At 46.9% G+C, this 20,181-nt stretch overlaps 1 protein-coding gene across 10 annotated transcripts in view; it reads left to right on the forward strand.

Moving 5' to 3' along the window:
• The window catches only part of LOC139279954 (mucin-2-like), a 242,283-nt gene that overhangs the window by 106,686 nt on the left and 115,416 nt on the right, over positions 1-20,181 (forward strand). For 9 of the 10 annotated variants that reach the window (XM_070899303.1, XM_070899305.1, XM_070899304.1 and 6 more), the window contains 6 exons: positions 8,227-8,446; positions 8,561-8,686; positions 15,089-15,206; positions 15,357-15,495; positions 15,729-15,839; positions 15,957-16,026. In XM_070899303.1, coding sequence (XP_070755404.1) covers positions 8,227-8,446; positions 8,561-8,686; positions 15,089-15,206; positions 15,357-15,495; positions 15,729-15,839; positions 15,957-16,026 — 784 coding nt within the window. The remainder of the gene's footprint in view (positions 1-8,226; positions 8,447-8,560; positions 8,687-15,088; positions 15,207-15,356; positions 15,496-15,728; positions 15,840-15,956; positions 16,027-20,181) is intronic. The other variant, XM_070899306.1, reaches the window with a different exon arrangement.

A 20,181-nucleotide genomic window follows, 5' to 3' on the forward strand; every position in this document is an offset into this window, starting at 1 on the left:
ACTTAAATTTGCCCCTGATTACAGTTTCTAAAAGCTTCCCTACTACCGAGGTTAAACTGAATGGCCTGTAGTTGCTGGGTTTAACGGTACACCCTTTTTTTGAACAATCGTGTAACATTTGCAATTCTCCTGTCCTCTGGCACCATCCCCTATCTACGGAGCATTATTATGGACAGTTATTTTGCGATTTCCGCCCTCAATTCATTCAGCATCCTAGGATGCATCCCATCTGCTCCTGGTCATTTATCTACTTTAAGTACAGCCAGTCTTTCTAATGCCTTTTTATCAATTTTTATCCTATCAAGTGTCTCCACTACCTCCTCTATGGCAGCATCCTCTTCCTTGGTGAAGACAGATGCAAAGTATTCATTTAGGACCTCAGCCATGCCCTCTGCCTCCATGTGTGGGTCTCCATTTTGGCCCCTAATCAGCCCCACCCTTCCTCTTACTACCCGTTTGCTATTTATATGCCTATAGAAGACTTTTGGATTACCTTTTATGTTGGCTGCCATTCTATCCTCTTACCCTCTCTTTGCCCTCTTATTTTTTTTTTCACTTCTCCTCTGACCTTTCTACATTTAGCCTGATTCTCAGATGTATTTGCAACTCAATATATGTCATACGCGCTCTTTTTCTGCTTCATAATATTCTCGATCTGATTCGTCATCCAAGGAACTCTGACTTTAGTTGCCTACCTTTCCCTACTGTACCCAAACTATTTCCTCTTTAAAGGCAGCCCATTGTTCCCACTAGTTTTGCCTGCCAATCTTTGATTCCAATTTACCGGGCCAGATTCATTCTCATCCCACTGAAATTGGCCTTCCCCCAGTTAAACATTTTTACTCTAGATTGTTCCCTGTCCTTTTCCATAAATAATCTAAACATTATGATACTATGATCGCTGTTCGCTAAAATGACACTTGGTTCACTTACCTATCTCTTTCCCCAGAACCAGATCCTCGTTGGGCTGGAAACATACTCATCAAAAAAGTTCACCTGAACACATTTCAGAAATTCTTCCCCCTCTCTGCCCTTTACACTATTACTATCCCAGTCTATATTAGGATAGTTGAAGTCCCCCATTATCACTACTCTATAGTTCTTGCACTTCTCTATAATTTCTCTGCAAATTTGTTCCTCCATATCTTTCACACTATTTGGTGGTCCATAGAATACACCGAGTCGTGTAATGGCACCTCTATTATTTCTTAACTCTAGCCATATAGGTTCTGTCCTTCACCCCTCCAGGACATCCTCCCTCTCCAGCATTGTAATATTCTCCTTAATCAATACTGCTATACCACCTCCTATCTTTCATTCCCTATATTTCCTGAACATCTCATAGCCAGGAATATTGAATTCCCAATTCTGCCCTTTTTTGAGCCAGATCTGTTATTGCCACAACATCATATTCCTATGTGATTATTTGTGCCCGCAGTTCACTTAACTTGTTTACTATGCTTTGTGCATTCATATACATACACTGTAAACCTATCTTAGACCATGCTGTATTTTCTCAGTTGAACCCTACCTAATACCTTACTATTGTGTTCTCTGCCTCTCCCAATCCTTTGACCATATTATTTCCCCTTTCTAATGTTACATCCTGGTGCCCATCCCCCTGTCAAATTAATTTAAACTCTCCCCAACAGCACTAGCAAATCTCCCCGCGAGGATGTTGGTTCCGGCCCTGTTGATGTGCAACCCGTCCTACCTGTCTAGGTCTCATCTCCCCCAAAACCAGTCCCAATGTCCCAGGAATCTGAAGCTCTCCCTCCTGCACCATCTCTGCAGCCACGCATTCATCTGCTCTATCCTCCTTTTCTATACTCAGTTGCACATGGTACCAGGAGAAATCTGGAAATTACGACCTTTGAGATCCTGCTTTTTAATCTCTTTCCTAGCTCCCTAAAATCTGCCTTCAAGACCTCATCCCTCTTTCTACCTATGTCATTGGTTCCGATATGGAGCACAACCTCTGGCTGTTCACCCTCCCCGCTCAGAATGTTCTGCAGCCGCTCAGTGACATCCTTGACCCTGGCACCAGGGAGGCAACATACCATCCTGGAGTCACGTCTGTGGCTGCAGAAACACCTATCTGCTCCCCTACCACCATTGATCTCCCACTCTTCTTCTCCCCTCGTCCCTTGCCCCCCAATGATTTCCCACATGGCACAGGATGTGCATTCCACACAATGAGCTACCCTGCCGTGCCTTTATTCGACTATTACCTAACATTACAGAGACTTAAGACTACGATGTATCGAATTCAAATTATTGTCATTTAGTATTAACAGTTACTAATTTCATATACCATTAACGCTTACTAATCGCCAAGCTTCTGCTTTATCACTAACCAGCTATGTAACCCCATCCCCTAACTTGAAGAGAACAGAAATGGTGTGACCTTTACCAACCAGTTACCAGTTATCCTGTGACATCACTCCTTCTGTTTTTCTCGAATCGTCGCTCAGCTCCCTTCATGCTGCTCCCTCCACTGCTGGTGCTCCCGCTCAGGTCTGCGCTTTGCCCCGGGCCTTCTCCGCCTCTCTCTTCATGCTGCCGCCACTGCCGGAGTTCTGGTGCATTGAGTAGTGTGTGAGGCTTGTGGTGCAGATGGTGGGATATGGCATTTGCTTAAGCTTTCACTTACCTTGACCTGCTATGTGAGGTCATTAAACTTCTAGTGGCACTGGACACCTTGGGACCACAGTGCTTGCTGTCACATGGGTGGTCATTTCCTTCCAGAGCCTTCAATAGATGTGTAGCGAGGGCCGCCTGCCAGTATGTGGAAGAGGACAGCCCACATCCTCTCCACAGCCACTGCCTCAAGAGCCGCGTCCGATAGTCTGCGGGCTCTCTCCCTGTGCTGACACTCAGCCACGTGTTTCCACTGCCATCTTCTTACAGCTGAAGTTGTAAGTGGCTTGACAATGAGGTGCTGTACTGAATAAAGCCTGTGCCAAACATGACTGGTATCAGACTGGACCTGTTATTGGCCTAGACCACCTATGATGATGATGAGCAGTAAGCCACTGACCAGCAGTCTCAGCGCTGAGATCAGGATTACAATCATGTTAATGAGGACTGAGCACAAATTCTGCGTGCTACCTAGACCATTTTGATCTGGCGCAGCTTAAAATCGTTGGGGCTTAACACTACCCGTCATGTGGCCATATCCAATTTCTAAAGTCTTGGGGGCGGGGGGCTGGGGAGTCCAAAACTAGAAGTCATAAATAGAAAATAGTGACCAATAAATCCAATAGAGAATTCAGGAGAAACCCTTTCGCACTCCGTTACCCAGAGCGTGGTTAGAATGTGGAACTTGCTACCACAAGGAGTATAGATACATTTCAGGGGAAGCTAGAAAAACACATGAGGGAGAAAGGGATAGAAGGGTATGCTGATAGGGTTAGATGAAGAAGGATGGGAGGCAGTTTGTGAGGATCATAAAAGCCGGCATAGACCAGTTGGACCAAACGGGTCTACAGTACAGAAACAGACCAATATAAATGGCCTTTACTAATTTTATACTTTCTAATATTCAGAATAGATGGTGTTTAGAACGATAATGTTACATTGGTACAGAAAGTTTGCTCTTCTGAGGTCAGGGTAGAGAGATCCTTATTCAGCATCGAACTCATAATATACCTGGGAGTACTTAATGCAGATACTGGTAGCAAAGGTGCAAACATCTGTAGCACTGACATTCCGCACCTTTCTGATAAGAAATACTTATCAAGTACATTAAAAAGTAAACCTTTCAAAGGCTGATATACAGATAATGGTGGAAAAATTGGGCTTCTTTGCACCTCCCATTAGTGCCTTTGGGGGGTGCTAATGGAGTGCGAAAGGGTTTGTGCCAGGGAGGGCAAGATCATTGCCCTCCGCTAAATTTGGTGGGAGTTTAGTGGTGGCGGTACGGTGTTGCGCCCCGATCTCTGCGCATGGAGATCTTGATGTCATTGCCCTGCGCAGCGCCTGGGAAGCACCCCGGAAGAAAATTTTGCGCTTGCCCCCTGGTTGTGTGCCTGCCATTAACAACGACAGGTTGAGCAGTCGGGTTTAAATCGGATGTCGGCTGGAGGAGCGCTATTTAAAGGCACCAGCATCAGGTTTACGTTTAGTCGGCCAATAATGCTACCTTGTTAGTTTCACACAGGCAGACAGGCGTTTTAACCGATTTGCAGTTGAAGGAGTGCTCTGGCTCAAACAGATTTGAGAGTTTCATTGGGGGCAGATTTGAAAGTCCAAAATGGCTGATCCAAGATGGCAGATAGGATGGCAGTTTCCTAGGGAGCTCTCTCTGAACAAGCTTCCCCCTGGCCTTTTGCCACTCTTCTCTCCCCCAATCTCCCCACCTCACTGTTTAAATCCCCCCTGGCCCTAATAGTGAATGCATTTCCTACCCCTAAAACCCATGCTACAAGGGCAGTCCCACTGCCCACCCCCCAATCAAGACTTACCTTCCAGACCGACCTCCCTGCTACCAAGACCTTACAACTGGACCTTCGCTTCTCGCTCCCCACTGGATGTGGTCAACTGAGCTGCTGCACTCGATCCCGACGGCGTCCGGTGAGCCTTCGACCACAGGTTTGGGCCCTACCTTCACTCTTTGCCCTCACGTTCAAGCCTCCACTCATCCGATTCATGCTGATTCTTAGCTCCACCCAAACTGAACCTACTTCTTGATTTTCAAAGCTAAGATCCTTTCTCTCGACTATCTTTATCCCATACATTATCAGGGCTACCCCTCCTCCTTTTCTATTTTGCCTTTCTCTCCTAAAAGTTAAATATCTGGGAATATTTAGTTCCCAATCTTGGTCATGTTGCAATCACGTCTCCGTAATGGCTATTAGATCAAATCTATTCATTTCAATCTGCGCTAGTAATTCATCTATTTTGTTGCGAATGCTTCACACATTCAGATATAGTGCCTTTAGCTTTGAATTTTTTCTATTTTTCCCTGATGCCCTAAATGGACCCGATCTTCACCGCGTGACAAATCCAAGTAAAATGTAGGGAGCAGTATCAACCTCTTCACATGGCTTTCTTTGACCTCACAAAGGCCCTCGACTCTGTCAAACCGCAAGTGATTATGGAGTGTCCTTCTCAAATTTTGTTGCCCTCAAAAATTTACCATCCTTCCCCTGCTTCACGATGACATGCAAACCGTGATTCTTACCAACGGATCCACCACAGGCCCAATACAAGTGCAGACCTGGGTCAAGCAAGGCTATATCATCGCACCAATGCTCTTCTGAATTTTCCTCGCTGCAATGCTTCATCTCACCCTTAACAAGCTCCCCACTGGAGTGGAGTTAATCTATAGGACAAGCCAGAAATTGTTCAACCTCCGACGCTTCCAGTCCAGATCCAGGGTTGCTCCAACCTCTGTCATTGAATTAAATATGCAGATGATGCTTGCATTTGTACACTCGGAGTCCGAACTCCAAAACCATCATTAACACCTTCACTGAAAGGTACGAGAGTCTGGGCCTCACATTACACATCAGTAAGACGAAGGTCCTCTACCAACCTGCCCCTGCCACATAGTACTGTTCCCCGGTTATCAAGATCCACGATGGGACCTTAGACAATGTGGAACACTTCCATTACCTTGGGAGCCTACTATCAGCAAGGGCAGACATCGATGATGAAGTCCATCAACGCCTTCAGTGTGCCAATGCAGCCTTCGGCCACTTGAGGAAAAGTGTTTGAAGACCAGGATCTCAAACCCAGCACCAAGCTCATGGTCTACAGAGCAATAATGATACCCACCCTCCGATATGTTTCAGAGATATGGGTTATGTACAGGAGGCATCTCAAAGCACTGGAGAAGTACCACCAATGCTGCCTCCACAAAATCCTGCAAATTCATTGGCAGGATAGGCGCACCAACATCAGTGTTCTCTCTCAGGCCAACATCCCCAGCATTGAGGCACAGACCACGTTTGACCAGCTCCAGTGGGTGGGCCACATTGTCCAAATGCCTGACGCTAGACTCCCGAAACAAGCACTCCACTCCCTGCTATGTCACGACAGGTGGGCAGAGAAAATACTTCAAGGACACCCTCAAAGCCTCCTTGAAAAAATGCAACATCCCCACTGACCCTTGCCATTGCATCTATCATCTCAGAAAGCATGGCCATCAGCCTTCTTGTATACGCCGCCCCATCGAGGTCCATATCCGAGAAGGCACCGAACATGGTGTCTCTTCGCCGAGAGCACGCAGAAACTAAGCATAAAAAGTGGAAGGAGTGCATGACAAATCAAGCACCCCACCCTCCCATCCCTCTAACTACCGTCTGCCCCACCTGTGACAGAGACTGTAGATTCCGCATTGGTCTCATCAGTCATCTTAGAACACATTTTAGTATGGAAGGAAGTCATCCTCGACTCTGGGGGACTGCCTAAAAAGAATTACCTTTGTTACTCTCTTTTCTGGCCCACTCTGCTTATTTTTACCCAAAACTCTGCTCTGCTCTAGAACCTTGACATTTCTCTTGCTGCTTTTAAATTTACTCTTTCATGAATCCTCCACCCCCCCCCGGCTCTTCATTGTCTGCATTAAGACATTGCGTTGCTTCTGCCTGTGCTGCAATGGAAACTGCCACAATGCCCATGACACATGTCATGAGGCCTGGGTCCCCGCGGTTTCTCTGGAAGTCCACCATTGTCTGCAGACTGGAAATGATGGGCTCCTGGTGTGCGCAGAGCTCTGTGCAACGTTGGAGGCGGGCTGCTCCACGCGCCTTACTATTTGTCGAGAGGCTCTCGGGCACCCTTGCTTTTGCACCTACCATCACAGAAAGCATGGCCATCAGCCTTCTTGTATACGCCTCCTCATCGGGGTCCTCAGCCGAGTCCTGTGCAGCAGAACTCGCCCTACAGGGAGCTGGCTCCAGAGGTACCCTTTCCCCTTGGTCTTGCTGCAGCCCACCCATCCCCGGTGCATTACCCAGTGCACATCCCTCTGCTCAGCTTGCCTCTAACGATTGTGTAGTGCCAGTCTCTGAGGTGGTGCCTGCAGGTGAGAGATGCAGTGACACGGTGCTTGGGTCCTCCTCCTCTTCTCCTTCCTCACTCTCAGTGGGAGGTTCAGGACAGGCTGCTCATCTGCTGGCTGATTATTTGAAAAGCGTAAAGGTAGAAGAGTTGTGTGAAGGTGAGGGCTGGGGGGCAGGAATGGAGCAAGGAATGCAGATAGTATCAGGAGCTGGAAAGTGATAATGGCTTCTGGTGTGAGGGAGAAGTGGGATGAGAAAAGGAGGGGGTTGTGTTGTTTCTCTCAACAGGGTCCACATTGCCCAGCACCTGCTGCCCAATGAGTCACAGCACTCGCTCCTCCAGGTCTGAGAGCTGCTGGAGCTGAGCATCACCCCCACTGTTCTCTGCTGCTCCCTCCTATTGTGGGCCATCTTGGCCTGCAAAAAACCCAAATCTATGTGAGTCAGAGTCCAGCTATGTGTCTGGGAGATATGCCTGCCCTCGTTGAATAGCTGTGATTGTAGGCAAGGTGTGAGATGTGGATGTGAGATGAAGTAGGTGCAGATGTTTGGTGGGGGTGTGGTTCTTTGCGCAGTGTGCACAGAGGTTCAAATGCTGGTATGTAGCACCTGTTGAAGCATCTACTCACCTTGACCACCCGACTGAGGTCGTTGAATTGTTTCTGACACTGTCAGGCTGCGTTGCACCATTCTGCCGAGACCTCCTCAACCACTTCCCTCCACATTGCCCGAAGACCTGGGGCAATTTCCTCCTTCCACTGGCCGGGAACAGCATTTCCCTCCTTTGCTCCACTCCAGCCAGCAATGTCTCCAATGCTACATCTGTGAACCAATGAGCTCCCGCCCTGGGATTGGAATCAGCCATTGCCATCAGGGGATTCACTTCCTCGCAGGCTGCCTTCAGATCCAGGAGTGCTGAAAATGAGCAGCTACACAATGATACAACCTCCCTTTTAAAGCTGGAATGAGCCAGTGTGAAGGATGGAAGGATCAATGCTGAATACAGCTGAAATCCATGGTGGAAGCACCCCGAGAGTGCCCTACTGAGGTCATTAGTGCTTGATTTAGTACCGCCTTCCTTCTTGTGGTGCTAAAGCCCAATTTAGTACAAGTTCAGAATCATTAGTGCCTGGTGCAAAATTTTCAAAATTTAGCACCCTGGAATTTCTCCCCCAATGTTTATGTCCATCACTAAATAACTTCCTTTTCTCCTCAGGAATCCGTATGTGAAAATGTACTCACAGAACCAGGTTTTTTCAACTGCTATGATATCTTAGATTTAGCACCTTTTATCAAGAACTGCATGCTGGACTTGTGTCTGTGTAAGGATTTTAAAAATTCAACATCCTGCATCTGCAATACCTTAGCAGAATTTTCTAGACAGTGTGCCCATGTTGGAGGGAAACCCGGCAACTGGCGAACGGAAAAAATGTGTGGCAAGTACCTTTAAAATCAACCACACTCAAACTCACTTAATAAAATCACAAATGCATTTATTTACTTATGAAAATGATGAAGACAACAAAAGTTGTCTGTTTTCTCTATTCCAGAAGAGACATGCCAGTTTAATATGACCTATGAAGAGTGTGGTGTTCCATGTGCAGACACATGCTCAAATCCTGATAGGAGCCAGATGTGTGAGGACCACTGCATTGACGGCTGCTTCTGTCCTCCTGGTAAGATGCAATACCTCAGAAAATATAATTTAATTAAATAATAACTGCAGATGGTGGTTTTTCCTTGTCTGATGAAGGTGAGGAGGATGTTTCATGTGACTATCGGCCCAGTTGGTAAAACGTGGGGTTTAACATTTAACTTAGCACATCTGTGACAATCTGTAAAGAGAAAAAAACAAGTTAATCGTCAGAACTCAGAAACGTAACTTGTCTTTTGTCTTTACCGATGCAGACTGATCAGCTATCCATTGCCAGCATTATCTGTCTTTGCTTGAGATTTTTAACATTTACAGTTTTTTTAGTATTTTAAGATTTACCTTTGTTGCAATGCCCACTGATGTCCCATTGAGGCTTCGCCGTCTAACTTTAGCAGAAACAGAAACTAAACTATAGTTACATTTTAATAAAGCAAACTGCTAATATTTCTGGATTTAATACTTTCTAATTCACCTCACCTGAAATAAAGGCAGGATTAAGGTTGAGGGGACTATAATTATTTAATTGCAGCATCTGATATATCAGAGTGAATATAATACAAGGGATTGTGTACAATATATGCTCTAATATTTCTTTCTACTCGGCTGGCTACAAACTCCCGAGTGCCACTTTTTTGTCCATGGGTAGCTTACACTTTACAACAACAACCACCAATTAAGGCATATGTACATCAATATAAGTAAATGAGATTGACATTTATTGAACATGAATTACCGTTACATTATGCTGGAAATTTCTCTTATCTGTCTTTCTCCATTTACTAGTGTTGGAAAATTAAGTCAAGATTGACAATCCAACTCTCCTCACTGGTCACATTATACTTCTACTTAGAACATAAGAATTAGGAGCAGGAGTAGGCTATTCAGCCCCTCGAGCCTGCTCCGCCATTCAATGAGATCATGGCTGACCTTCTACATCAACTCCACTTTCCTGCACTATCCCCATATCCCTTGATTCCCTTAATATCCAAAAAACTATCGATCTCTGTCTTGAATATACTCAAAGACTGAGCCTCCACAACCCTCTGGGGTAGAGAATTCCAAAGATTCACCATTCTCATCTCAGTTTTACATGGCCGACCTCTTATCCTGAGACCCTGACCCCTGGTTCTAGACACCTGAGCCAGAGGAAACACTCTCCCTGCATTTGCCCCAGCAAGCCCTGTAAGAATTTTGTATGTTTCAATCAGGTCACCTCTCATTCTTCTAAAGTCTAGATAATATAGGCCCAGTCTACTAAATCATTCCTCATCGGACAATCCCCCCATCCAAAGAATGTCTGGTGAATCTTTGTTGCACGCCCTCAATGGCAAGTATATTCTTCCTTAGTTGAGGAGACCAAAACTATACACAATATTCTAGGTGTGGTCTCACTAGGGTCCAATCCAACTCTCCCCGCTGGTCACATTATACTTCTACTGCCACGGGGTCCAATATACCACTCCCCGCGTGCCCCCCCTCGCCCACTCCCCGCGCGCACCCCCTCGCCCACTCCCCGTGTGCCCCCTCTCCCTGCACGCCCCCCTCTCCCTCTCCTCACGCTCCCCCTTCTCCCTCTCCTCGCGCGCCCCCAGCAGATTGAAAAATCACAAGTGTAACGCCCCTATTTAAAAAAGGAGGCAGACAGAAAGCAGGAAACTATAGACCAGTTCGCCCAACATCTGTCATTGGGAAAATGTTGGAGTTCATGATTAAGGAAGCAGTAGCAAGGCAATATAATACAGTCAAGTAGAGTCAGCATGGTTTTATGAAAGGGAAATTATGTTTGACAAATTTGCTGGAGTTCTTTGAAGATGTAATGAGTAGGGTGGATAAGGGGGAACCAGTGGATATGATGTATCTGGATTTCAGAAGGTAATCAATAAGGTGCCACATAAAAGGTTACTGCACAAGATGAAAGCTCACGGGGTTGGGGGCAAAAATTTGGCAGGTGGAGTATAATGTTGGAAAGTGTGAGGCCATGCACTTTGGCAGAAAAAAAAATCAAAGAGCAAGTTGTTATTTAAATGGAGAAAGATTGCAAAGTGCCGCAGTAGAGTGGGACCTGTGGGTACTTGTACATGAAACACAAAAGGATAGTATGCAGGTACAGCAAGTGATCAGGAAGACCAATGGTATATTGGCCTTTATTGCAAAGGGGATGGAGTATAAAAGCTGGGAAGTCTTGCTAGTTATACAGGGTATTGGTAAGGTCAAACCTGGAATACTGCGTGCAGTTTTGGATTCTATATTTATGAAAAGATATACTTGCTTTGGAGGCAGTTCAGAGAAGGTTCACTAGGTTGATCCCGGGGATGAGGGGATTGACTTATGAGGAAAGGTTGAGTAGGTTGAGCCTCTACTCATTGTAATTCAGAAGAATGAGAGGTGATCTTATTGAAATGTATAAGATTATGAGTGGGCTTGACAAGGTGGATGCAGAGAGGATGTTTCCACTGATAGGGGAGACTAGAACTAGGAGGGCATGATCTTAGAATAAGGGGCCATCCATTTAAAACAGAGATGAGGAGAAACAACTTCTTTCAGAGGGTTGTGAATCTGTGGAATTCACTGCCTCAGAGAGCTGTGGAAGCTGGGACATTAAGTAAATTTAAGACAGAAATAGACAGTTTCTTAAATGATAAGGGGATAAGGGGTTATGGGGAGCGGGCGGGGAAGTGGAGCTGAGTCCATGATCAGATCAGCCAGGATCTTATTAAATGGCGGAGCAGGCTAGAGGGGCCGTATGGCCCACTCCTGCTCCTATTTCTTATGTTCTTATTAGCATGGATAGTGGATTGGCTAACTCATCATCATAGGCAGTCCCTTCGAAATTAAGACTTACTTCCACTCTAAGTGAGTTCTCAGGTGACTGAACAGGAATCAGTCTCTGTCACAGGTGGGACAGACAGTTGTTGAAGGAAAGGATGGGTGAGGAGTTTAGTTTAGAAACATAGAAAATAGGTGCAGGAGTAGGCCATTCGGCCCTTCTAGCCTGCACCGCCATTCCGCTGCCTGCGCTTGTTTTCTGCATGCTCTCGGTGACGAGACTCGAGGTACTCAGCACCCTCCTGGATGCTCTTCCTCTACTTAGGGCGGCTTTTGGCCAGGGACTCCCAGGTGTCACCTGGCTAACTAGCAGAAAACAGAGAGTCGGGATAAATGGGTCATTTTCCGGTTAGCAAACAGTAACTAGTGGGGTGCCACAGGGATCAATGCTGGGTCCTCAACTATTTACAATCTGTGTTAATGACTTGGATGAAGGGACCGAGTGTAATGTAGCCAAATTTGCTGATGATACAAAGATGGGTGGGAAAAGCAAATTGTGAGGACACAAAAAAATCTGCAAAGGGACAGGCTAAGTGAGTGGGCAAAAATTTGGCAGATGGAATATAATATGGGAAAATGTGAGGTTATCCACTTTGGCTGGAAAAATAAAAAAGCAAAATATGATGTAAATGGAGCGATTACAAAATACTGCAGCACAGAGGGACCTGGGGGTCCTTGTGCATGAAACACAAACAGTTAGTATGCAGGTACAACAAGTAATCAGAAAGGCAAATGGAATGTTGGCCTTTATTGCAAGGGGGATAGAGTATAAAAGCAGAGAAGTCCTGCTACAACTGTACAGGGTATTGATGAGGTCACACCTGGAATACTGCGTACAGTTTTCGTCTCCATATTTACGAAAGGATATACTTGCATTGGAGACAGTTCAGAGAAGGTTCAGTAGGTTGACTCCAGAGATGAGGGGGTTGACTTATGAAGATAGGTTGAGTAGGTTGGGCCTATACTTATTGGAGTTTAGAAGAATGAAAGGTGATCTTATTGAAACTTGTAGGATAATGAGGGGGTTCGACAAGGTGGATGCAGAGAGGATGTTTCCCCTCATGGGGGAATAGAAACATAGAAAATAGGTGCAGGAGTAGGCCATCCGGCCCTTCAAGCCTGCACCACCATTCAATAAGATCATGGCTGATCATTCCTTCAGTACCCCGTTCCTGCTTTCTCTCCATACCCCTTGATCCCTTTAGCCGCAAGGGCCATATCTAACTCCCTGTTGAATATATCCAATGAACTAGCATCAACAACTCTCGGCGGTAGGGAATTCCACAGGTTAACAACTCTCTGAGTGAAGATGTTCCTCCTCATCTCGGTCCTAAATGGCTTACCCCTTATCCTAAGACTATGTTCCCTGGTTCTGGACTTCCCCAACATCGGGAACATTCTTCCTGCATCTAACCTGTCCAGTCCCGTCAGAATTTTATATGTTTCTAAAAGATCCCCTCTCATCCTTCTATACTCCAGTGAATAGAGGCCCAGTCGATCCAGTCTCTTCTCATATGTCAGTCCTGGCATCCTGGGAATCAGTCTGGTGAACCTTCGCTGCACTCCCTCAATTGCAAGAATGCCCTTCCTCAGATTAAGAGACCAAAACTGAACACAATATTCCAGGTGAGGTCTCACCAAGGCCCTGTACAAGTGCAGTAAGACCTCCCTGCTCCTATAACCAAATCCCCTAGCTATGAAGGCCAACATACCATTTGCCTTCTTCACCGCCTGCTGTACCTGCATGCCCACCTTCAATGACTGATGAACCATGACACCCAGGTCTCGCTGCACCTCCCCTTTTCCTAATCTGCCGCCATTCAGATAATATTCTGCCACAACCTGTATCTAGAACTAGGGGGCATAGTTTAAGAATAAGGGGTCACCCATTTAGAACTGAGATGAGGAAGAGTATCTTCTCTGAGGGTTGTAAATCTGTGGAATTCTCTGCCCCAGAGAGCTGTGGAGACTGGGTCATTGAATATATTTAAGGTGGAGATAGACAGATTTTTGAGCGATATGGGAGTAAAGGGTTATGGGGAGTGGGCAGGGAAGTGGTGCTTAGTCCATGATTAGATCAGCCATGATCTTATTAAATGGCGGAGCAGGCTCAAGGGGGCAGGTGGTCTACTCCTGCTCCTATTTCTTATGTATATGATCAATAACCAACCTGTATCATAACGCTTCCCCTCAGAAAGCATTGAGAATATATCCATTGCTCAATTGTCCAGACTGTGTGTGTTTATCTGACCATGATGGGCTGTGCCAACTGTTTTGGTCACTTTTAGTTGCTGCGGGCCTTTCTGGGCCATTCGCCAGGTGGAGTCCTGGGACTTTGGTAGCTGCTCAATAGGGAACACTCCCGAGCCTCGCTCCAATCCAGGGCTGTCAACCAGACACTTGGCAGGCCCGATTCCTTTTATCCGGTTTGCTCCCTCTCCTCACAGGCCGACCCGAGCCTCCTCCCTCAAACCTTGACCGATGTACCTGGGGCACTCTCACCTACTGAAGCTCAGTGTTTCCCCCCCCCAGGCTCTGAGGCCTAGTCCGGCTGTTCGCCTCCCACCTTCTCACCATGTGCTGGACACCCCTGTGCTCGAGCTCACCACTCGAGCAGCCCCAGCAGCTGCTGTTCTCACCGTCTCTCCAGCCACTCGGCCCCTCCTCCGAGCCTGCGCTTTGCCGCGAGAAGCTGCTCAGCCCCGCCCCCGAGCTCCCGCTTTTGCCGCGGGACTTTGCTCAGCCCTTCCCCTCCCCTCCCTCCCTCCCTCTCCCCTCCCTCCCTCCCCCCTCCCCTCTCCCCTCCCCTCTCCCCTCTCCCCCCCCCATCCCCTCCCCTCTCCCCCCCCCCTCCCCTCCCCTCCCCTGAGCCGCGCTTTTGCCGCGAGAAGCTGCTCAGCCCCGCCCCTCCCCCGCGGCTGTGTGTAGTTCAGTGCGCAGCCGTACGGACACGCACCATGGAGGGAACACTGATTGTGTGTGCATGCTTTCTCTTTTAGACAAGGCTATGAACCGTAGCTTGCATTTTAACTCGGGCGGGGGAAACAGGGGGCGAGGCATAACGAACACTCTTGCTCCTCCTGGCTCCACAAAGAAAGTAAAAGCAAACCTCTTTCGGGCTCTTGTGACCCGGCTGCTCCCAGGGAGAAACTGTTCCCAATGGCGGAAGGGCCGAGAACCAGAGGGCGCAGATTTAAGGCGATTGGCAAAAGAACCAAAGGTGACATGAGGAAAACCTTTTTACACAGCTAGTGGTGAGGCTCTGGAATGCACAGCCTGAAAGGGTGGAGGAGGCAGATTCAGTTGTGTCTTTCAAAAGGGAGTTGGATAAGTTCCTGAAGGAACAAAACCATTCCGGGCTAGGGGGAAAGGGCGGGGGAGTGGGACTAACTGAAGTGCTGTTATAGAGAGCTGGCACAGGCTCGACAGGACCAATGGCCTGTGGTGTAACCAGTCTCTGACTCTAACATCATATCGGAACATCACAGAAGAGCAGAGTAAGGCAGCTGCTTTTGAACAAGGAGCCAATCACTTACCTATGACACCTACTAAACCAAGAAATTTATGTTGGAAATCTAACAAATATTTTATATTTTAGATACCGTTTTTGATGATATTTCCAACACTGGGTGCATCCCAAACAAACAGTGTCCCTGTATCTACAATGGCTTATCTTATGATCCTGGAGAGTCCTATTCCACCAAATGCAGTAAATGGTAATTAATGTATAGTGTTAACTTTTGCTAAAGATTCTGATAAATCGTTATGTTTGTTTCTTTTGGGAGGAGGGGCATAATTTGTCATTTATTGTTAATCTTCATTTAAGAAAATAACTGATTTCAAATACCCTCTTTTTAATCTGGTAGCATTTGTAATGGAGGGCAGTGGTCTTGTACTGATCTGTCATGCCCTGGGATCTGTTCTGTTGAGGGAGGAGCTCACATTAATACATTTGATGAAAACCATTACACATTCCATGGAAGGTGCCATTATGTTCTTGCTAAGGTAAGGATTGATGGAGACTTTGTAAACTGGAAACTACCAGCACCAACATGTTTAACGTACCAATGCTATTGTGGTGTTGCTGGCAGAACAAAGATGTTACAGTGAGAGTTGTTCTTGGTGTTTTTCGACCTTATTTCTGTCTTCAATGCAGTGTTGAAATTCTTCCAGGACATTTCAGTGGTTGAAACATTAAGGTTGCTATTTGGTCTTATTCTTCTAATCCTTTACTCTAGGACTGCAGAAATACTCAATTCACTGTTCTTGGAGAGCTGCAGCCATGTGGCATTACTGAGTCTGAGACATGCTTAAAGTCAGTATTACTGTCTGTCCGTGAAGCTCAAACTGTAAGTGATTCTCAATTAGCTTTCTGATGGCTTAAATGATTTTGATACACATTTAGGGAAAAACAATTGTTTAAACTTTATTGTATTTAGTAAGCATTGGTGTTTTTTTTTTTACAGATCATCTCCATTAACCCTAGTGGCAGTGTCTTCGTCAATGGAATCGTGACCCAGTTGCCTATAACTACCAGTAAGTTCAGTTGCTATTGCCATGGCCTAGAATCAATCGCTTTTTGTAACAAGCACAGAATGTTTCCCATTCTCTTACTATAAGGAAACTCTCAAGCCCCAAAATTCCTGATTGGGCACTGCACGGCCAAAAGAGCAGCACACTGGACCTTGTATGTGTCATGGGTTTCTGACACTGACCCCATCTTAAATCCCTGGCTCAGATGATTTACATAATATTGAGCAGGCTAGGAGTCCAGCTTCCCTGCTGTTTACACTGGGGAGGGGAGCAAAAGTTGAGCTGAGGCAGCATTTAAAGGAGCAACTTCACTCGAAGGCTAAGACCTTACTGGGAGGGTTCAGGAATATCTACACTGCAGATTTTACTGTCAGTGACTTGGAGGTGTTTCTCATTGTCTTTGACTGCCCAAGCCCTGTTCTGAGTTTCTATCAAAGATATCCTCCCTCCTTTCCTCCCTTAGGCTTTACACATAATGACTCCTCATCGTCGGTGATTTCAATCTTCATCTCTGGTCCCCTCTGATTACTACTGCCTTCCTGGCAAACCACCTCCATATAAACTGTTTTCTATATTGAAAATTAAATGAGCATTAACATGAAGAAAGACTCAACGGGTAGTTTAAATCTAGGCGGACTTCAGGTGGGCAGCCGAAGGAGTGCTCGGGTCATCTACTCGAAGTAACTGGTCGGAGGTCAGAGCCATTTTGAGGGCCGGGCCTCACTTCAGTATCCTCAGCAAGCTGCCTGCACTGTACCAGCTCGGTGGTCACGAAGGCTGCAATTCCGGCAGCTCGGGTGGAAGAATTTTGTGGGGCCGGAAGGAGCATTCATTTAAAATCTTTACAAAAACATGCCTTGGGCTGTTTTGTGAGCTGCAGTGGTCACTTTAAGGACCATTGGTTAGACAGTTAGTGCCTAGTACCAATTGGTGGAGCATGTGCAGTGCACTCGCTGCATGTTTATATCTCTAAACTATAACCAGCGTAGAATCCCAATTTGCATATTTAAAGTGGCCTCGCACCTGAAATGAGCACTCTGTCCACCTATTCCCACCATATGTTTGAAATAGCGGGGGCGGGGGCGCTGCTATTTTTGGCCAGCTACTACTGTGTTCCCACCTGGCAGCTTTCCAGAAAATAAAGCCATCTCTCTTTCTCTGACTGCAGTCTCAGTTTACTTTCTGAAGTTCATAAAATACTGAACAAAAGCTACATCGGGTATGCAATCAGACGATATCATTTTCTTCTCTCACACACGTGCGCGCAGGGTCTGATTTTAACTCCCTCCGTCCAGAGGTAACTGACCTGAAAATGGCATCCGGTTTACACTAGACCCCCTGCTGCTGCCACCTTGGATAGGGTCCTGAGAAGAGCACCAAGAGCCTTGGCCTGTTTCATCCGAGAGGCCATGTTCAATGTGGATACATAGAATCCAATGGCAATTTTGTGGTACAAATGGGTGGCGCATTTGCCGTCGACACTCCGCCCATTAGTACTGGCATTGAACCATCTAGTCAGAGGACTTTAAAGGGAGTGCTGGGTGTTGCCAAAAAGTAGTCCCAAATAATTTTTGACCTGCTAGCTTTGTGGGGCCAGGAGAAGCCAGAGTGCACATCCTGGCCTCACAAATACTATCCGGCCTATTGCTGGCCCGTTCACACCAGGATTGGCTATCTCACGCTCCAACTGTTGGCCAGCTCTACATACTACCAGCTGATTCCTAATCGGTGAGCTGTTGTGGAACCTGGTGCAATTGGCAGTGGACATGCTCCACCCACCAACTGCCCATTCGCTGGAGAAATACCACCAACGATGTCTCCGCAAGATCCTACAAATCCCCGGGGAGAACAGACGCACCAACATGAGCGTCCTCGGCCAGGCCAACATCCCCAGCATTGAAGCACTGACCACACTCGATCAGCTCCGTTGGGCGAGCCACATTGTCTGCATGCTCGACACAAGACTCCCAAAGCAAGCGCTCTACTTGGAACTCCTTCATGGCAAACGAGCCAAAGGTGGGCAGAGGAAACGTTACAAGGACACCTTCAAAGCCTCCCTGATAAAGTGCAGCATCCCCACCGACACCTGGGAGTCGCTGGCCAAAGACCGCCCTAAGTGGAGGAAGTGTATCCGAGAGGGCGCAGGGCGCTGAGCACTTCGAGTCTCGTCGCCGAGAGCATGCAGAAATCATACGCAGGCAGCGGAAGGAGTGTGCGGCAAACCAGTCCCACCCACCCTTACCCTCAACGACTATCTGTCCCACCTGTGACAGGGACTGTGGTTCTTGTATTGGACTGTTCGGCCACCTAAGCACTAATTTTTAGAGTGGAAGCAAGTCTTCCTTGATTCCGAGGGATTGCCTATGATTATGATTGTGCCCAAACTCATGTAAACCCACTGAATCTTTGTTAAAAAAAGACAGCCAAGATAAAATTTAGGGCCGATTTTAATTTGGGTGGAAATCGTGCAGATGGAAAACCATTTGGCCTGGGAAATATTAACTCCCGGTTCCCGCCTGCATTGGTTCCATCAGTCTCCCAGCAGACCCGGCGGCAAGTGACAGCCGGCTAGAAGGCGGGTGGGCACGCGTGAGATTTCGAGTGCCAGGAGGCCGAATGGTCTCTGGCTATCAGGCAAGTAGTTGGAAGGGGTTCAGGAGGGTTTTGTGGTCAGGGGAGGGAGAGGAAAACCCAGGGCAGGGAAGGCTTTAGGTTTCATTGTGGGGCCCAGAGCAGCGCTCCGACTCATCCTGACCCCACAAAGAAACTCAAAAGAAGTAAAGCCACTTGGCATTTTGTTGCTCTTCTGGACTTGGCTCCTCTTCCTGCCAATTTGGTCTGGTGGGGAAGTCACGAAAGCTAACATAATTAAACAAAGATGCTGTTGACATCCAGATCGATCTCACGGGAAGGCAAGTCCCACATGCCATCTTAACTGCCCACCTGCCCAGCTTCCATTGGGTGGGCAGGGTTACTATCAGCCCTTTTGTTTCAATAAAGCTAATTTTAAAAAAAATTTTGTTACTGAGTGCGGCTGACGGAGTGGTACTGATGCATCCTGGGAGATTAGGTACACTGCACAGGCTCAGACTACACTATCCAAATTCAGGTCACCGCATCAAAGCTCTGGTATCAAGGGGCCCGATTTTGACCATGACATGCATCAATTTTTTTGGAGTAAGTTTTTTCTGGTGTAAGTTAGAAAATGCCATCCCCCCTACCCCCCCCAAAAAAAAATTTGCTCCAAAGTAAGTCAGTTAGGTACGATTTTTTTTAGGTCAGTTTTTTTTTTTCAAAAGGGGGCGTTCCCAGACACTTACGTCAGTTTTGGCCATTTATGCCACTTTGGCCAATAAAAAAAGTACTCCAGATCTACTTAGGTCAGTGTATGTGGCCAGCTCTGAAAAACCTTGCGGGCAGTTAAGAAAAAGCGCACATTCAGCAGACATGAGGGCAGGGATAGGTGAGGGAAGGGAACTGGAGAGGACCTCAACATAGAAGCAGCAAACATTAAGGAACAGCTCAAACCAATAACATACAATAAAAAAAGTAAATCCAACCTTATCTTTAAAGTCTGCCCGGGAAAGGCAGCGGGCCGGCCTGTGTGTGAGGCCATTCGGCCTGGGATAGGGGTGGGAAGTTGCAGCTGCTGGAGTTGCGTTTAATGTCGATTGCGCATACGCACACGTCGGGGCCGTCACCATTGCGCATGCGCGAATGTGCCGACAGTGTTTTCAGCGGGGCGTTTGGCTCCGCCTCTCACCTCAACATCGACGCCACGCCAGGACTCCGGGGACTGCATACAGTGACCAGGATGGGGCGCGTTTTTGCCGGCACGTTTCCAGCGCGCTTGAGGTCAGTGCGCCGACAAAACTTGTTGGGGAAAATCTAGCCAAGGTACGAGCCATAGCTCAGGTTTTAGGGAGAGCTGAGGCCTTCCAGTAAAAGCTATAAAGAATGCATGAAAAGACATAGGAATTCAATTGGTAAAGTTAATCATGTTATCATGAATTTTGTAAATTTTTGAATTTGTTCAAATGAAAAATCTCCCTAAACAGTTTTAGGGATTTGTGGGGTAAAGCTACCTATAGAATCATCAAATGGTTACAGCACGGAAGAAGGCCATTCGGCCTGTCGAGCCCATGCCGCACCTTAGCT

The sequence above is a fragment of the Pristiophorus japonicus genome, chromosome 14, assembly GCF_044704955.1.
Source record: "Pristiophorus japonicus isolate sPriJap1 chromosome 14, sPriJap1.hap1, whole genome shotgun sequence".
Classification (NCBI taxonomy): domain Eukaryota; kingdom Metazoa; phylum Chordata; class Chondrichthyes; family Pristiophoridae; genus Pristiophorus; species Pristiophorus japonicus.